This window comes from Argopecten irradians, chromosome 14 (genome assembly GCF_041381155.1).
Source record: "Argopecten irradians isolate NY chromosome 14, Ai_NY, whole genome shotgun sequence".
Lineage (NCBI taxonomy): Eukaryota > Metazoa > Mollusca > Bivalvia > Pectinida > Pectinidae > Argopecten > Argopecten irradians.
Genome location: NC_091147.1, coordinates 19,144,863 through 19,169,477, shown reverse-complemented (window position 1 = coordinate 19,169,477; position 24,615 = coordinate 19,144,863). Strand labels below are relative to the sequence as shown.

Sequence of the window (24,615 nt, the reverse complement as noted above, 5' to 3'; positions counted from 1 at the left end):
CACATATTCATGAAAACAGTTTATTAATAATGAAATATGACATTACCATCATGCATTTATTACAATAATTTAAAGTAATTGGCATTATATTTTCTCAGTTGCTGAAACAATAATAACTGTATAGTTGCTAAATTTTACGGAAGCCAGTTTTTGGGAATTACTGTCCGGGAACTTTTATTTGTGGGGCTTATTTAGTGATCATCTTTGTAGCCTTTGAAAGCATCATACATGTTACAGGATATAAAAGCAGATTTTTTAAAAATTGCGAGGTATTATGTTTCACGAATTTGGATGAATTAAGCCCACACGAAAATTGCCATCTATACAGTAATTAGTTTCGTTTGAAACCATTATCATCAAATAGCCCATGTAATGCATCCAAACATATATCTACAATGGAAATCCATTGTAAAATAGTTCAATATCTACATGTTAGTAAACGCACGTCATTAGCTCAATCTTATAAATGAACTATGAATGCTATAATGTTATACAGTATATAAAATATGAAGAACTTATTGCATAGGATGTCTACACCGATATTTTACATTAAAAAATCATACTTTGACGTCATATTATTTATTGTTAGTCTGCATGGCATCATGAGTCGGTTAACATTGGAAAAAGGAACGTCCGGATGAAATAACTGACATACTGTAAAAGCCTTAAGGTTTCAGACTATTTCGTGATATATGAGTCAGGCTTTTTATGAAGACAAACTATGCAATGTGGGGCTTATTTACATTTGTTTTCCGTTGACAACAAATTGTCTGTAGTTGAATAATTTAAGTAATTAACGGATTTTCTAGAGATAATAGTAAGAACCCCATTTTATGTAAAGACCACACTTAAAAAGATATTGAACGTACAGGATACAAAGTAATTCTGTATGCAACAAATTCTTGAAATGAAAGATTTAAAAGTACTTTTAAAGCATTAAAGTCCAGTCCTTCGTAACCATGTACTGTTAACAGACCTTACATTGATTGTAATGGGATTTAAAAAAATAATTTGGACCATATATAAAATACTATTTTAGTAATAATATTTAATTGCTTTGAACGAATGGATTGAAAATAACTTTCCCCTATAAACTAGGTAGTATGAATAATGCAATATTGTTAATGGGAACTTTTTCGCGAGCGGAGTTTTACGCTCAGTTATAAAATTATTCGAGTTATGCAAATTTTCGCGCTGTAAATATACAATGTATAATGCCATTATTATCGTATAGATATTGAACTTGTTAGTTCATTTATATTCACGCAAGAATATTATAAGGGGAGATTTAAAGAAAGCGAGATAAGCCATGATTTCAAAGCCGCGAATAAATCCATCCCTAGAGTACACAAAAATAGCAGCAAAGTATCAACTTTATAAAACTTTATAAATAATACTTAATAAAAATAACATAAAACAACGCAAAGTAACAGTTTAAACTAAGGTATTCAAAGTGGTGATGAATGACAATAGCCCAGTCTAGTCTGATTTTGAAAAGCTGAACATTCTTTATAATTTATTTAGGTGGATGGAATCGCATGCACTAGTACAAAAATGTGGTCAAATATTTAAAAGCAAATTAAGAAAAATATTGATTGACAAATATATACACTGGGATTCGTGTTAAGTATGGCTCATAATCAACAAGAGACTCGCAGACTCCAAGAGTAGCCTCCCTTTAACTGGCACAAATGTATGTATTAATAATATTACAAATAATACAATTTCAGACGATAAAACATGAAATGAAAATTTGAATATGTATTATGAAGATAAATACCAGAGGAGTTATCTAGGAGAGTAAGCTAAAAATATTGCAAAACTGCAAGTCAAGAAAGAAATCAGTATAAAAGTACTACATTAAGGCGTATTATCGCCTTGTGCCCTAAGTAATGACCAGATTTTAATTGTATATTCATTTTACATCGATTGCGAAACATGTAATATAACTTTCACAATCGATGAGCTGGATGAAAGCGCGAGGGGTCTCATCTTCAACACTGCGTGGATTCCGATCACATATGATTTCTACAATCAACACCCCTAGACTATCTCATAGTAAAACTGAAGGAAGCTCAGAGAAAAAAATCAACCACAGGGTACCGCTATACGGCTCATTTGATATGCATTAAAGGACTAAATTACCTGTTTTATTGCCTCCAGTTTTACTTTGATAGTCTAGGGGTGTAGAGATCGTAAGCGGTCGGAACCCCTTGAGTATCGAGGATGGAGGGGTATTAGTAATGACCTAAGTGCATTTTGTAGGCGGTATCTATTCAGCCAGTAAGTTCATTTCAAATAAAAAAGGAAATGAAGATATAATTTTAACTTTAGGTTATAATAATTAATTTTTATTTGTTTTCATACTAAATCCAACTCTCTGATTTGCAGATTCTTTTTCTTCATACACTATGCGAAAACCCGACGTAATCATGACGTCACAATAGAGAGGTCGACGTTGCGCACTGATTTAGAAAAAAGAATTCGTTGGAAATCAATAGAATCGTACGTTGAACCGTATATTATGTTATCAAGTAGTCTGAAAAATTAATAATAAGCATTGATGTAGCAATTTTTTTTATTTTCATATGGTTATGAATTAAATTTTGTTCAAAACTTTTGTGTACGCGGATTCATACATTTTGCAAACATAATTTCTTTCATACCTTTATGAATTTAAAAAATAATAACATTAATGCTTAACTTAAACATTTAAAAACCGCTAAGAAATGACTATAAACCCCTTTATTGTCGCGTATACAAGACTTCGTCATTTTCAATGTACTAAAGTATTCTTGAATCCATAGCCACAATCAGGGACTTCAAATGACAACCGTGCCTTCGTATAACAATACGTATACACAATTATTCGCAAAACACAATTATTAACATTCGATTCGCTTGAGAAATTACACAAACAAAATTGTATCTCTCGACAATCGTGGTTTGCAGTTATATTATATATATTGCTTCAAATTAATTCACAAATACTATTTCACAAATACAGTATACGATACTATATTATTCTAACATGTGTAATAATAAACATGTAAAGAAATTCAGCTATGAACATAGTAATTTATAAACAATAAATTTAGAATCATTTCGCGATTTTAAACAACAAACAATAATTGATCAGAGAAAAGAAACAAAGGAATCCTAATTACAGAACAACCAAAATATGGTGTTATTCGAAACACGTTCTCATATTTGTTATGATGTTCCGGTCAGGTCCTTTAATGTTGCTATCAGATTCATTACAACGTGGTGTATGCTAATGTGATTGACACCATTTGGAAAGGCGAGCATAACGTTTATGTCTGCAAATGTACAGAGTTTCCTGAACTTCAGCCACAATAAGGAATACTACGTCACTATCAGAAATATTACGTTTCACTAGGAATATTCCGTCACAATAATGAATATTAATTCACCTGGATACATACGTCACTGATCAATATGGAAGTTCTCTATGTTGTGAACCAAGGCGGTCGGCCATGCTGGTTCTGCGGCGCCATCCATTTCTGGTGCAAGTGCGTTATCTGACCGCAATCTGTGTGAACCACCTCCTATTGTAGCTCTACATTCCGGACAACGCCCTTCCACTGTAGCGCCCCCACAATCTCCAATGGCATAGACATGTCCTGAAATAAAATTAAATGCTTCAAAAATCCACTTCAAACATTTAAACATGTATTTGCGTATAATCAACAAAAGCCATAATATAATGTATATAGACCTAACGCTGATTTGCGATTGGTGTAATTACGGATAGAAGAAATTTACGGAGTAACTTTCTTAAGGGAAAATTTATACTTTGGCTTACTTTAAAAGGTCATCTATATTAAAGAAATAACAATTAATATATTCACCATTTGGGCATTTAAACCAGTGTCCTTTCCCCATCCCCATTGCCTGAGTGATTTGAATTCGCTCCTCATCTGTGATACCCAGTCCATTTTTCGGAACAGCTTCCTTCAGCATGTCCAAAGTGCGCTTGACTTTCTTCTGTCTTGCTTCTGTAAACTTTTTCCCATCTGTGAGCATCCTATCCGCAACAACGATCCTTCTTTTCCAATCTTCATCCAAGTCCATTTTCCTGTTTCTAATTAGATTCTTGTACAGAAGGAAATTTGTGAGATATTTAAGCCTACATAATTCATCTACTATATCAGCAGATTCTTGCTTGGTGAAGTATTTTCTTTCTTCCAGTAACAACATCCGAATCTGTTCAAGTTGGTCTTTTGCCTGTTCAAATACGGCATTTAAATCCTCAGAGAGTTCAATGCCCCTGTTTTGTGTTTTCATATCATGGACTCTTTTGAGGAACGCTGTCCTATTCTCGAAAGTGACTAGAGTTTCCTCACAGAATTTACCGATCAGATGACGTTTAATTCGGTTTGGACTAGCAATATCCTTTTCCTCTAGAATTTCTTTGAACTGCTTCATCAGTAATGTACTGTCTTCTCTTGCTGCTATCCGCTCGATTTTGTCTGGCATATCATATAACAGTTCCTTGATTCTTTGCTCGTCTCCAAGAAGTTTCCGCTTGACTTGTTCAATATTTCGCAAGGTTTGCTTGATGGCATTTCCGTACCGAAGATTTTTACGTATGGGAGTTTTACATCTTGGACAACCCTTCAACAGAATTTCATTCCCCTCTTCTATGGCATCCATGTACGTGTCCATGGCATTGACTTCGATCACATGTCTACAGTCCTCTAATTGTATGAACCTGGCATCTGGTTCATCTTCGTCACCGAAGAATATTTCAGTCACTACATCCCTGTCACAAACTCTGCAAAATGATGGACATTTCTCCCCACACATGCCAATGCATTTATGTTTACATTTCAGTTTTTTCTCGCATGGTTTGTTACAACGAGGACGATCGCAAGGTTCGCAGCACAGCTTTTCGCATTTGTGGTGAATACAGCTCCATTCACATTCCTCATTACAGGGCACACACGGCTCTCCACATCGGTTCTGGCATTTACTATGCATGCAGCGGTTTTGACAAACCTTATTGCATGGTGGACATCTTGAACACTGATCCATACACTGATGACCACAAATCAATGTCCGACCACATCTGGCAGTGCAGGCTCTGTGTATCCTTCCCATTTTGCAAGATCCGCAACTTCCAGAACAAAGATGTTCACACTCCAGTAACTCCCTGCACTCTATGGCACATTCCTTTTTGCCCTTCTGGTAGCATCTCACTTGCGCTGTATGTTTACAGCCTGGCCAGTAATCGTCGACTATTTCCAGACATTTTTTCGTATGTTCATCACCACACGCTTCCTGACACTGATGGCCACAGGATAACATTTCTGAACATTTCTCTTGGCAAAGGAAGTAGTATGGATCCATGTGACAGGGAACGTTTTGTGTGTGGCCGCATTGTGGTATCTTCTTCTTAACTAACCGCTGACAGTCGCCACATTTTTGATAGCATAGTTTGTGGCATCTATGTCCGTTGTCACAGATCAACCGCTCACAGCGTTTTCGGCATTGGAATTTTTCATGTTTCTGGTCTAAAACATGACAAACCATACTGCAGGTATGACCACACTCCAATCGGAACTGACAAGGCTTCATACACCCTCCCTCGGGGGCCTTACGGTAGTCCTCGGGTAGCCTAGCAACAGTACCGTTGTCTTCTGGATGATTTTGGCAAACAAGCCTAAGGCCTTCTCCAATTCTCTTCTCCTTCTGCGCATGTGCGTTGATGTTTTTCCAAAGTTTGCTTCCTTGTGCCATCATATCCATGTTACCTATAACATACATGCCCTTCTTTGCCCTAGACAACGCTACACATACTCGGTTGTCGATTTTTAAGAACCCTATTTTCCCTTCACTGTTGCTTCTGACAAGCGAAAGTAGAACAATGTCATTCTCTTCACCCTGAAAGTTGTCAACCACAGTGATGCGAACACCACCGAATATTTGCTTTGGCATTTCCCTTCTTATTGTGAAGAGCTGTCCAGAATAAAGTGTCAGAATTGTTATCTGCTGTGGCTCATACCCTTGAAGCAGGAAGTACTTACAGAGCGCTGCAATGTACTTCGCTTCATGAATGTTGGAGTGACTCTTTAGATCTAGATCGTCTTGTTCGGGGAAACTGTGGTTGATGAAGAACGCATTTGTTGCAACTCCACGAATATTGTCATACGCTTCGACAATGCTGTGATCTTTCAGTTCCGGGTAGATCAGGTGCATGATCTTTGATATTTCTGGACGCATCCTATGTTGTAATTCGAGACAATCCAGATCAATGTCATTTGTAATCATTCGTTCAAATAAAGACAAATCCAAGTTGTAGTCTTTCGCTAATTTGTAGACCGTGGGATTTGGCCTGAGTTGCTTATGGTCTCCTATGAGAATAAGGTGTTGACAGTCCCTACTCAGAGTCGTAATTACATGAGCCTCCAGCACTTCCGCTGCTTCCTCCACAACTATCACCCTTGGTCCGATTTCTTGCAACACCGCCTGGTATCTTGCAGCCCCCGTGGTGGTCATACCTACCACGTTTGCTCGTCTGATAATGACTTTGTCTTCTTGCATCAAGACTTCTCGGTACTGGTCACAGGAGGCTTGATATTCCTGAACTTTTTCTTTGATCTTATCTCGCATCATTTCAGAGAATTTGTTCACCCAATATCTATACAATCTCCATCTATCATTCGGACTCAAATCCCATACGTCGTTAATCGAATCGACTTCCTCTTCATCCATTCTGTCTGGAGATCCTAGTTCTTTCCGAAGACGCTTTTTAAGACTTTTTTTCTGCTTCCCTGTCATTTGCCATCCATCGTTCTTGTTGGTTTCCTTTTCATCCAGATTTGTCACATTTAGTGCAACGGAGTTTTTATTTAGTTGCATCTGAAGCATAACGAGCTCTGCCTTTTCCATCTCAATTTCATAACCTTCATCGAAATCCATGCCAAGCTCTCTTTGTGCCATCATAGCATCCACTTCATCGAGAACATCAACCAACTCGTCTTCCTCTTCATTATTGTCATCTTGATTTTCCTGCACATCAGCGGCGTGTGCTTGATTCTGAGCCTGATCATTAACTCTTTCCATATTTCCATCGATATCATTACCATCTCTTCTCCAATCTCCATTCTCTTCCTCATCGCCAAAGACCAGTGCATCAATACTGAGCCAATCCAGTATAACAGCGTGCTTCTTTCGCTTTGGTGTTTGAAAGCCATCGGCAAAATAGTTGACCATATATCTGGAGTTCACAATATCACTGTGAAGTCTACCCATAAAAGGTTCCAAAACGTCAGCGTTCAACACTTCTCTACTGGCGATTTCTAACGAACCTGATATGCGGTTGATATCATCTTGGATAGATTTCATGCGGTTCCTCGCGTCCATTCTTCCACGAAATATTGCTTCTGGTACGTCCCTCAATTCACGCATTCTAGACCGCATACTGCTTATGTTGAACTGTTTCATGACTTCGCTAGAACTTCTTCCACCAACTCTAAGAATCGACCCTTTAAAAAACGCGGCAATGCCTTCGATAAACTGATCAAGGGCGTGATTGGTATAACAGACTATAAGCATAGGTCTGTGGTCCGGTTCGTGTGTATCGGGGTTCGTATTCCAGAGAGCATGATTGTGAAGAAGAGCCTTGACTATTTTCAGACCGATGTATGTTTTGCCAGTTCCGGGAGGCCCTTGTGTGAGTACAAATTCACTGGTCAGAGCGCGCTTTACCGCTTTAAACTGAGACTGATCCAGATGCAACAACTCTGCGCTTGGCCACATGCCTTTAATTTCTACCGACTTCGCCACTGCCGATTTGGCGCTGAACTCTTTGTTGAACTGTTGTAGATCTTGTCTAACACCTCTAATGATGAACGATTCATCCACAAGTGGTCGCAAGTCTAATTTTGCAGTTTCATCTTGCCTCAGGTAGAGCGGAATCTGCATTTTCGTGTTGCATCTGATGATGTATTTTTCAAATGGAAGATCACCTTCTTGGATATTTTGGAGCCCTTTCAGTATGTGGCGATATGCTTCGAAATACGCCACTGTTTCTGCCATGACGTATTTCTGATTGAAGTCCAAACTAAAACTCCTTTTGCTGATACCTTCAAATTTCACGTCCAACACTCCCTCTTTGAGTTTTTTCGCGTCGCGTTCGGCAACAGTTGCAAACATTAAAGTCTTAAAATTATCACTTGAGATACACACCAGAGAGCCAAAAATCAGACGCTTGCTTGATTCCCAATTAACTCGCTGCATCTTACTGACGTCGAAAGAAATTCTGTGACAAAGTCCATTGTTAGATGCGATTGGGCATAATACCTGGACATCATAATAAACACGCATTTCCTGCGATCGTTTTGATTTCCCGAGCTGCACAGCTGTTATATAGCCATTGATGCCATCTCTGAGGGGTCCGACAAAGTCTTCTCGAAGGAGTCTAAACTGGACGTCGAGATAGTGGTCAAGATTACGGTAACCACCTTCTTTGATATTTCTCCGCAAAAATGGACCTTCTTCCATTTGAATATCAGACTTTTGTGGGAACACTGATATCTCGCGGAAGTCGTCCGTCGGTTCTTCGGTGTCGTGTCGTGAATAAACAATCTCTTTTTTCCTTGATCGGTTCTGCACCTCTGCTAGCATATTGTCTTTAAGAGTACAGCATTCCTCGAACTCCTGCCACAAGTCATCATCTATCAAATCGGTTGTCGCCCGAAGAGTATTTAAAACAGATTCCATTATCCCTATTACACCAAATACCGATGTTATTGAGTTTGGGCTTCGACGAGCGATTTCCGAAATGATACAGATAGTATCAGAGAGAGGGACTCTAAATGCACGTTGTTTTGCTCTAGATTGTTGTACACATTGTTGCATGAGGTGGGCAGGCAGGGTAGAGTTGATGAAAGTGGAGTTGTGGATCATGGTAAGCAACTGTATGATCTTTGCGGGAGAAGACTGACACTGGCATGATTTTGCGATGCATCTAAGGAAGAGACAAGTAAAATCCCAACTAAGCGTTACATCATTTAAACCCTCCTGCAGTCCGCTGTCAAAATGAGCTATAGCCATCAAAATATGTGATGGCTCTTTGTCTTGCAACTCTGTCAGCTTCTTGAAGCCAAGTCGAATTTTCCAAGGACGAGGAGCCGTTTCATCGCGACCATGGCGATCCCGTCCTCTTCCTCCTTCTCTTCCTCCTCTACCTCTTCCTCCTCCTCTACCTCCTCCTCTCCCTCCTCGTCCTCCTTCTCTTTGTATTCCTTCATTTTCATCTCTTTCCTGTCGTCCTCCAAAATCCCTTCGACCTCCTCTCCTTGCGCCTCTTTCTCTATCAGCCCTATCTCTTGGCCTTGCTCCTCTGTCTTCATCCATCCTTCTATTGGAACTACAGCTTCTATCATTCAAACTCTTTATCACTGTTTCTTAATTGCATCTTGCTGGATTATCTAAAAGTAAATTAAAAGTGTATTATTACCAATTGTTTATCATTAAATAGACAGGTTTGACTGTACCTACAGTTGCGTTTCAAATAACGTATTTCAAGCTAAAACACCGACATCATTCCAATTATATTTTTAAATACACTATATCCCTCATACATTTACACCATACACCACATACAACCACATACATATACACCATACCCCCACATACATATACACCATACCCCAAATACATATACACCATACCCCACATACAGATACACCATACCCCACATACATATACACCATACCCCACATATATATACACATACATATACACCATACCCCACATACATATACATCATACCCCACATACATATACACATACCCCAAATACATATACACCATACCCCACATACAGATACACCATACCCCACATACATATACACCATACCCACATACATATACACCATACCCCATATACATATACACCATACCCACATACATATACATCATACCCCCACATACATATACACCATACCCCATTATACATATACACCCACCCACATACATATACACCATACCCAACATACATAAACACCATACCCCACATACATATACACCATACCCCACATACATATACACCATACCCCATATACATATACACCATACCCCATCACATATACAACATACCCCACATACATATACACCATACCCCACATACATATACACCATACCCCACATACATATACACCATACCCCCACATACATACATATACACCATAACATACCCACATACATATACACCATAACCCACCATATACATATACAATATACCCCTCATACATATACACCATACCCCACATACATATACACCATACCCCACATACATATACAACTATACCCACATACATATACACTATACCCCACATTACATAATACACCATACCCAACAATACATATACACCATACCCCACATAACATATACACCATACCCCACATACATAATACACCATACCCCATATACACCATACCCCACATACATATACACCATACCCCACATACATATACACCATACCCCACATACATATACACCATACCCCACATACATATATACACCATACCCCACATACAATATACACCATACCCCACATACATATACACCATACCCCACATACATATACACCATACCCCACATACATATACACCATACCCCACATACATATACACCATACCCCATACATACATATACACCATACCCAACATACATATACACCATACCCCATACATATACACCATACCCCACATACATATACACCATACCCAATACACATACCCCACATACATAAACCATACCCCACATACACTATACACCATACCCCACATACATATACACCATACCCCACATACATATACACCATACCCCACATACATATACACCATACCCCACATACATATACACCATACAACATACATATACCACCCCATACATATACACCATACCCCACATACATATACACCATATACCCCACATACATATACACCATACCCAAACATACATAATACACCATACCCCACATACATATACACCATACCCCACATACATATACACCATACCCCACATACATATACACCATACCCCACATACATATACACATACCCCATACATACCAACCATACCCCACATACATATACACCATACCCCACATACATATACACCATACCCCACATACATATACACCATACCCCACATACATATACACCCATACCCCACATACATATACACCATACCCCACATACATATACACCATACCCCACATAACATATACACCCATACCCCACATACATATACATACCCCACATACATATACACCATACCCCACATACATATAACACCATACCCCACATACATATACACCATACCCCACATACATATACACCATACCCCACATACATATACACCATACCCCACATACATATACACCATACCCACATACATACATATACACCATACCCCACATACATATACACCATACCCCACATACATATACAACCATACCCCCACATACATATACACCATACCCCCACATACATATACACATATACCCCACATACATATACACCATACCCCACATACATATACACCATACCCCATATACATATAAACCATACCCCACATACATATACACCATACCCCACATACATATACACCATACCCCACATACATATACACCATACCACATATACATATACACCATACCCCACATACATATACACCATACCCCACATACATATACACCATACCCCACATACATATACACCATACCCCACATACATATACACCATACCCCACATACATATACACCATACCCCACATACATATACATATACACACATACATATACACCATACCCACATACACACCATACCCCACATACATATACACCATACCCCACATACATATACACCATACCCCACATACATATATACACCATACCCCAACACATACATATACACCATACCCCTCATACATATACACCATACCCCACATACATATACACCATACCCACATACACATATACACCCGAAATACCCCCATAACTATACACCATACCCCACATACAAATACACATACCCCACATACATATACACCATACCCACATACATATACACTATACCCCACATACATATCACACCATACCCCACAATACATATACACCATACCCCACATACATATACACTCACTACCCCACATACATACACCATACCCCACATACATATACACCATACCCCTCATACATATACACCATACCCCACATACATATACACCATACCCCACATACATATACACCATACCCACATACATATACACCATATCCCACATACATATACACCCATACCCACATACATATACACCCCATATACCCCACATACATAATACACACATACCCCACATACATATACACAATACCCCAACATACATATAACACCATACCCCACATACATATACACCATACCCACATACATATACACCATACCCCACATACATATACACCATACCCCACATACATATACACCATACCCCACATACATATACACTATACCCCACATACATATACAATATACATACATATACATATACATGACAACCCCACATACATAAACACCATACCCACATACATATACACCACTATACCCCACATACATAATACACCATACCCCACATACTATACACCATACCCCACATACATATACACCATACCCACATACATATACAAACTGATACTGCCACATACATATACACCATACCCCACATACATATACACCATATCCCAAATACATATACACCATACCCCACATACATATACACCACCCCACATACATATACACCCATACCCAACATACATATACACCATACCCCACATACATATACACCCTATACCATATCATACATAACACCATACCCCACATACATATACACCATACCCATACCATACATATACACTATACACCACACATACATTATACACCATACCCCACATACATATACACCATACCCCCACATATACAACACATACACCATATACCCCACATACATCATACACCAAGCCCCACACACATACATATACAACATACTCCACATACATATACACTAATACATACCCACATACATAACAACATATACACATATCTCTCTCTCAAACAACATACACATACATATACACCCATACCCCAACACATACATATACATCCATACCCCTCATTACATATACACCATACCCCACATACATATACACCATACCCCACATACATATACACCATACCCCACATACATATACACACATACCCCACATACATATACACTATACCCCATCATATACATAACACCATACCCCACATACATATACACCATACCCCTCATTACTATACACCATACCGCCACATACATATACAACCATACAAATTACACCATACATATACATACACATACTCCACATAAGCATATACACCATACCCCTCATACACTATACACCATACCCCACATACATATACACCATACACCACATACATATACACCATACCCCACATACATATACACCATACCCCACATACATATACACCATACCCCACATACATATACAACAGTACCCCACATAAATATACCACCATACCCATACATACATATACACCATACCCAACATACATATACACCATATCACACACATACATATACACCATACCATACACATATATACACATAAAAACATACCCACACATACATATACATAACATACATACCCCACAAACATATACACCATAATCCCACCATATACATATACACCATAACCCCACATACATATACACCAACATAGCTCCACATATATATACACCATAGCCCATACACATACATAAACACCATACCCCATAACATACATATAACACCATACCCCATACACATACATAATACACCCATACCCCACATACATATATCCACACCATATACACCATACACATACATATACACATATACCCATAACAACTCCATACTTTACATAATACCCACATACATATACAGCCATAACATACACATACACACATATACACCATACATACATAATTAGCACCATACACATACATACACATACCCCATTCTAACAAACATATACACCATACATACCATACACATACATATACACAAATACCACAAACTCATAACATATACACCATACACATCATACACATACAAATCACCCACATACATATACATAGCAACCCATATACACACACACACATACCATAACATAACATAACATACCATACCATAACACAAACAACCATACACATAACATACATATACCACTATACATATACCCATAACCCACATACATATACACCATACCATACACACACAATACATACTATACATATATACACATCCCACATACATAAATGACATACCATACCACATACATATACACCATACACATACAAACACATACATAACTTACTAAACATACACATACACCATACATAACATACAAATACACCATACCCCACATACATATACATACATATAAACCATACATACATACATACATATATCAAACATACATATACACCATAACATACATACACATAACATCAACAAACCAACATAGATAAACACCTATAAACATACACCACATACATAACAAACATATATATACACCATACACATACCTACACATAGCAATATACAACACCCCATATACACCATACATACATACCCCATATACATATACAAACATATCCATAGCACCATACACATACATACACATATAATACACACATAACAAACCATTCATACATACACCCACATACATATAACAAACATACATACACCATAACATACAACCATAACATAACAACACCATATCACACCATAACATATATAACACATATATCACATACATTTACACATGCACCATAACATACATACACACAATACATATACATAAACATACATACCATACCACACACATACACATATATACCATACACCCCTAGATACATATACACAACATACATACACATAACCATAACATAGACAATAATATAACACCATATCACACATACACATAACATACAAACATATATAGCATACATATACATACATACACATAACATAACAAATACATACATAACACCATAACATACATACACATAGCATACACCATATACATATACATAAATACCCCACCATAACATACATACACATAACATAACAAACATATATACACATATACATATCACATACATATACACATAACATACATACATATACACCATACCCCACATACATATATACAACATACCCCACATAGATACACCATAACCCCACATACATATACACCATATACATAACATAGCCATACCATACCAAACATACATATACACCATACACCCACATACATATAAATACACCATACCCAAACATAACATATACACCATACAACACACATACATATACACCATACCCCCACATACATATACACCATATCCAAACATACATACAAACATACACCATAACAAACCTCATACATATACCACCATACCCCACATACAGATACACCATACCACATATACATATACACCATACCCCTGCATGCATAACAAACCATAGCCCACTTACATATATAGCACCATACCCCATACATACACAATATACACCATACACCACACATATACACAACTTACCCCTCATACATTTTTTTAGTTACATTTTTTATTTTTACACCATACCCCACAGGCACATATACCCATACTCCACATACATAAACACAACCCCACATAAATATATCACCATACCCCACATACATACATCACCATACACCAACATACATATCAACATCCATACCCCACATACATATACAGACATACCCCATATACATATACACCATACCCGACATACATATACACCATACCATACACAGAACATACGTAACATATACACCCATACCACCACATAACATATACACACATACCCGGTACCATACATATAACATATAACTAACCCATAACATAACATACATACACATGCGATACCCCAACATTACATATACACCAATCACCCCAACAGACACATAAACACCATACCCCTCATACATACATATACACACCATACCCCCACATACATATACATCATACATAACCCATATACATATACACCATACCCAACATACATATACATACATAACACCACATACCACATACATCTACCATACCATAAAACCCCTACACCTAGCATATACATACATACCCCACATACACTATACTACTATACACATCCACACATACATATAACATACTCGATACCCCACATACATATACACACCATACCCCACAAACATAAAATACCATAACCATACTAACATACCACATACATATACATACATACCACACATACACTATACACCATACCCACAAAATACCATACCACAATATCCCCACATACATATACACCATACCAACATACATAAACACCAAACCCCACATACATACATACACCTATACCCCACATACATATAACACCATACCCCACATACATATACCACCATACCCCACATAACATACATATGAAACCATACACCACATACATATACACCATACCTCCACATACATATACACCCATACCCCACATACATAATACCACACTCCACATACATAACACCATATACATATACACAACCCCACACACATATACCATACCCCCTCATACATATCCACCAAAACCCATACATACATATACATACATACCCCACATACATAACACAATACCCCATACAAACTTATACACCATACCCCACATACATATACACCATAACTCCACACATACATATACACCATACCAAACATACATATACATAACCATACCCCACATACATATCCACAAACCCATATATTACACCACATACATATACACGATACCCCACATAGCATATACACATAACCACACATACACTATACAGCCATACCCACACATACATATACACATACATACCCCTCATACATATACACCATACCCCACATACATATACACCATACCCCACATACATATACACCATACCCCATACATACATATACATTATATCCATACATACATATACACCACACATAATATAACACTATACCACCACATACATATACCACCAAACCCTCACATAACACATATACAACACATACCCCCATACATATATACATACATACATACCCACCATACATATACACCATATACATACCACATACATATACATACACCATACCCACACACATACATATAACACATACCCCAGCCATACATATACACCATACCCCACATACATATACTACCAATGACCTCACATACATATACACCATACCCCACATACATATACACCATACCCATCATACATTATAGAACACCATACCCCACATACACTCATACACTATACCCCACATACATATACACCATACCCATACATACATATACACCGTACACCTCACATACATATACACAACATACCCCACATACATAATACACCATACCCCACATACATATAACACTATACACCATATACATATACACCATACCCATCACGTATAACATAAAACAACATACCCATAACATACATATAACATACATACCATACTAAAAACATACATAAACCATAACAACATACACATACAAATACACCATACATACACATACACCATACAAAACATTACACCAAACATACACATACACATATACACCCACAATATATATAAACATACACACATAAATATAACCATACATAACATACACATAACATACATACACACAGCATACACCATAACATACACCACATACATATAACACACCCTCATACACATATATACATACACACCACATACATACACACACATACATATACCACAATATACATCATAACACATATATACATATACACAAACCCACACATACATAAACACCATACACATACATACACATATACAACCATACACCATGACACATACATAACACCATACCCACACATACATATACACATACATACACCAACATACATATACACATATACCCCACATAATAAACACCATACACCCATTACATATAACATACATACCCCACATTCACATACATACCCCATATACATAATACCATACATACATACCATACATATACACACATTACACATACACATAAACATATATACCATATCACCCACACAACATACCACCCAGTATCCCATACATATATACAAATAACATACCATACCCACATATACAACATATGGCACCATAACCCCAACATATATATACAACAAACCCCTAACATACATATATCAACCATACATACCACACAGTACATAAAATACACCATACCCCACATACAAATACACCATAGACCCACACATACATATACACTCATACCCCACATACATATACCAATCCAAACACCAATATACAGATTACACCATACCCCACACATACATAAATACATATACATCATACCCACTCATACATATACACCATACCATACCACACACACATATACACACATACATACCCCATAATACATATACACCATACACCCACATCATACATATCACCATACCCCTCATACTATACATCATACCTCCACATACACATACAAACATACTCCACATACATATACATACACCATACCCCACATACCATATATACAACCATACCCACATACCATATAACATACCATAATATTCACCACATACATATACACCATACCCCCTACATACATATACATACCTCCTATATACACCATACATATACATATACACCATACCCCACATACATATCCACCATACACCACCTACATTCATACACCTCAATATACATACCATACCGCCACATACAATATACACCATACCCCACATACATATACACTCCATACACCACATACATATACACCATACCCCCACATACATATACATAACCATACCCCACATAACTATACACACATAACTCACATACAACATACACATACCCCACATACATAAACACTATACATTCCACATACATATACACATACCCCCATACATATACACTATACCACATACATATACACCATACCCCACATACATATACACCATACCCCACATACATATACACCATACCCCTCACATACATATACACCATACCCCAATACATACATACACACATACCCACATATACATATACACTATACCCCTACAATAACATAACACACATACCCCACATACATATACACCATACCCCACATACATATACACCATACCCACATACATACACACCATACCCCACATACATATACACGCATACCCCTCATACATATACACCATACCACATACCACATACATATACACTATACCCCACACTACATATACCCCATACCCACATACATATACACCATACCCAGATACATATACATACCCCACATACATATACACATACCCCACATACATCACTATACACCATACCCCACATAACATATTACACAAACCATACACCCTCCCATAACATAGCATATACAACCATAACCCCCACATACATATACACCATACCTCCACATACATTACATATAACAAACATACATAGCACCACATATCATACATAACATATACACAAATAACAAAACATAACATACACCAACATACACATACATACACAAACATATACATACACATACCACACCACCACACATATACACTATACATACAACACACATATACACATACACATAACATACATAACATATACACACATACATAATATCACATAACATATACAAAAATACCCATAATCACATACATAACATACACACACACATACCCACATCACAACATACACCATAACCCACCATACACATACACAACATATCACATACATATACATACACATACACACATATACCCACATACAACAACATATACCATAACACCATAACATACATACATATACACATAACATACAAACATATACCAACATACCCCACATACACATACACAATAACACCCCACATACATATAACCAAACACCACCACAACATATACACCAACATATACATACATACACCTCACATATACACCATACCCACATACATATACACATACATACCCCACATACATATACACCAAACCCCACATACATATACACCATACCCACATACATATATAACACCATACACCCTATACATATACACCATACCCCACATACACTATAACACCATACCCCACAATACACCATAACCACACACATATACATACATTACCATACCCCACATACATATACACCATACCCACCATCATACATATAATACACCATACCATACATATATATACACCATACCCCACATACATATACAACATACACCATACCACACATCCCTACATACACACCATACCCCACAACATATAGACACCATACCCCACATACATTATACACCATAACCCCACATACATATACACCATACACATATATATATACACATACCATACATACACATACCCTATACATATACACCATACCACCTACATACATATACACCATACCCACATACACTATACACCATACCACAAACCTATACCCCATACATATACATACCCCATCATACACATACCCCACATACATACACCATACCCACATACATATACACCATACCTACACATACATATACACCCCTCCTCATACATATACACCATACCCCACATACATATACACCATACCCCACATACATATACACCATACCCCACATACATATACACCATACCCCACATACATATACACCATACCCACATACATATACACCATACCCCACATACATATACACCATACCCCTACATACATATACACCATACCCCACATACTATACACCATACCCCTCATACATATACACACCATACCCCACATACATATACACCATACCCACATACATATACACCATACCCCACATACATATACACCATACCCACATACATATACCACATATACCCCACATACATATACACCATACCCCACATACATATACACCATACCCACATACATATACACTATACACATACATATCACCCACACACATATACACACATACCCCACATACATATACACCATACCCCACATACATATACACACCATACCCCACATACATATACACCATACCCCACATACATATACACCATACACCCACATACATATACACCATACCCACATATACATATACCCCACATACATATACACCATACCCCACATACATATACACCATACCCCACATACATATACACCATACCCACAAACATACATATACACCATACCCCACATACATATACACCATACCCCTCACATACATATACACCATACCCCACATACATATACACCATACCCCACCATATACACATATACACCATACCACCTCATACATATACACCATACCCCCCCACATATATACACCATACCCCTCATACACCATACCCATAATACACCATACCCCACATACATATACACCATACACTAACCATACATATACATCATACATATACACCATACACCATCTACCCACATACATATACACCATACCCCACATACATATACACCATACCCCACATACATATACACCATACCCCACACATATACACCATACCCCACATACATATACACCATACCCCACATACATATACACCATACCCACATACATATACACCATACCCACCACATACATATACACCATACCCCACATACATACACCATACCCCACATACATATACACCATACCCCACATACATATACACCATACCCCACATACATATACACCATACACACATATATACACCATACCCCACATACATATACACCATACCCCACATACATATACACCATACCCCACATACATATACACCCATACCCCACATACATATACACCATACCCCACATACATATACACCATACCCACCATATACATACCCCACATACATATACACCATATCCCATATACATATACACCATACCCCACATACATATACACCATACCCCACATACATATACACCATACCCCACATACATATACACCATACCCCACATACATATACACCATACCCCACATACATATACACCATATCCCACATACATATACACCATACCCCATATACATATTACACCATATCCCATATACATATACACATCATACCCCATATACATATACACCATACCCCATATACATATACACCATATCCCATATACATATACACCATACCCCAATACATACCATACTACATACACCATATCCCATATACATATACACCATACCCCACATACATATACCCATACCCACATACATATACATCATACCCCATATACATATACACCATACCCATACATATACACATACCCCATATACATATACACCATACCCCACATACATATACACCATACCCCACATACATATACACCATACCCCACATACATATACACCATACCCCACATACATATACACCATACCCCACATACATATACACCATACCCCTCATACATATACACCATACCCCACATACATATACACCATACCCCACATACATATACACCATACCCCACATACATATACACCATACCCCACATACATATACACCATACCCCACATACATATACAACCTACCATATCCCACATACATATACACCATACCCCACATACATATACACCATACCCCACATACATATACACCATACCCCACATACATATACACCATACCCCACATACATATACACCATACCCCACATACATATACACCATACCCCACATACATATACACCATATACCCCACATACATATACACCATACCCCACATACATATACACCATACCCCACATACATATACACCATACCCCACATACATATACACCATACCCCACATACATATACTTACACATACCCCATATACCCCCCACATACATATACACCATACCCCACATACATATACACCATACCCACATACATATACCCCATATACATATACACCATACCCCACATACATATACACCATACCCCACATACATATACACCATACCCCACATACATATACACCATACCCCACATACATATACACCATACCCCACATACATATACACCATACCCCACATACATATACACCATACCCCACATACATATACACCATACCCCACATACATATACACCATACCCCACATACATATACACCATACCCCACATACATATACACCATACCCCACATACATATACACCATACCCCACATACATATACACCATACCCCACATACATATACACCATACCCCACATACATATACACCATACCCCACATACATATACACCATACCCCACATACATATACACCATACCCCACATACATATACACCATACCCCACATACATATACACCATACCCCACATACATATACACCATACCCCACATACATATACACCATACCCCACATACATATACACCATACCCCACATACATATACACCATACCCACATACATATACACCATACCCCACATACATATACACCATTCCCAACATACAAATGTGCATATACGCTCTACCTTCATCAGACACCTTTAGATGCACACTTCACAGTCACAAGTACGTATACTATCGATTTCCATATTTTTTGGTCTGCGGCCAAATTTGATAACATTCATGGAGTTTATCTATAGGTTATACATATCACAAGAGTTGACAATGTGCTCTAGAAACTATAGCAGCTAGAATATTTTATTGTTATTTGTTTTCTCTAAAAATAAAAAAACGAAAGTGTACATGAGAACAGTTTACAGGAATAGTCTCACATTACTCATGAAATATTGTTGCATAATTTATATAATGAATTTGCTTTAAGTAAACACAATCCTGTTTACTCATGAAATATATAGCGATATATAATGGCAAGGACTAGATGCTAATAAGCTGTTAAGTGCACACAAGAAACATATTTTCGAAACAAGCTATAGTGGATCCCTGTTACAACGTAACACTGCGTTACCACGATTTTGAAACAGAATATAGATGTATTACAAGGCTAAGTATATTTATCATATGTATCTATTCACTAGATTGATTTGTGGTGTATATAAGGTCCCATTATACTTGTATTTAACCACTGCACGTAATAGCGTGTTACAGTTTATATTGCGAGTATATATGCATACACAAACTAGATACGCGAGTCTTCATATGGCAAGTTATAAAAGCTTACCGAGTAACTAAAATAGTGACAAAGTAAAAGAAAATAGCGAGGATTTAAGGATACATACCTGAATTAATCCACCTGATATCTCTTGTTGAAATTGTTGTCGGTCAACAGAGACATAGTTACTACTGCATACAGTACGAGCTGTCTAACTTCAGGGTTTTCCATGGTCGTCAAGTTTCGGACGTGACGTAGATTACCGGGAAATCTTTACTTTCACTTTCGACACTTTTTTTTTTATCAAGTCTAGTCTTCACGAAACATTGACCCACGTAATTGTTTGAGGCATTTGATTTAATCATTAAACTTAATCCATATCAATACCTATATTCATAGGACGACTTTGATTAAAATGTGTTAGGCCTACATTAGGACTATATTCTACTTGTCTACTTTCACTTTCGATATTAAGGTTTTCTGAAAGGAAAGGAAATT

The 24,615-nt window shown here is 37.5% G+C and overlaps 1 protein-coding gene across 1 annotated transcript; it reads right to left on the bottom strand.

The window, feature by feature from the left end:
• Nucleotides 1-6: 6 nt before the first annotated feature.
• LOC138307631 (NFX1-type zinc finger-containing protein 1-like) lies at nucleotides 7-24,400 on the bottom strand. The gene is made up of 3 exons (XM_069248438.1): nucleotides 24,245-24,400; nucleotides 3,873-9,458; nucleotides 7-3,644 (listed from the first exon to the last, which is right to left on the bottom strand). The coding sequence occupies exons 2-3, from the start codon at nucleotides 9,382-9,384 to the stop codon at nucleotides 3,448-3,450; spliced, it is 5,709 nt and encodes a 1,902-aa protein (XP_069104539.1). The 5' UTR covers nucleotides 9,385-9,458; nucleotides 24,245-24,400; the 3' UTR covers nucleotides 7-3,447.
• Between the last annotated feature and the right edge of the window lie 215 nt (nucleotides 24,401-24,615).

Coding starts and splice junctions, on each gene's coding strand:
- LOC138307631 (XM_069248438.1), bottom strand. CDS start 9,384: ATGGATGAAGACAGAGGAGCAAGGCCAAGAGATAGGGCTGATAGAGAA. Junction 3,645..3,872: donor CTGGTTTAAATGCCCAAATG/GTGAATATATTA, acceptor ATTTTATTTCAG/GACATGTCTATGCCATTGGA.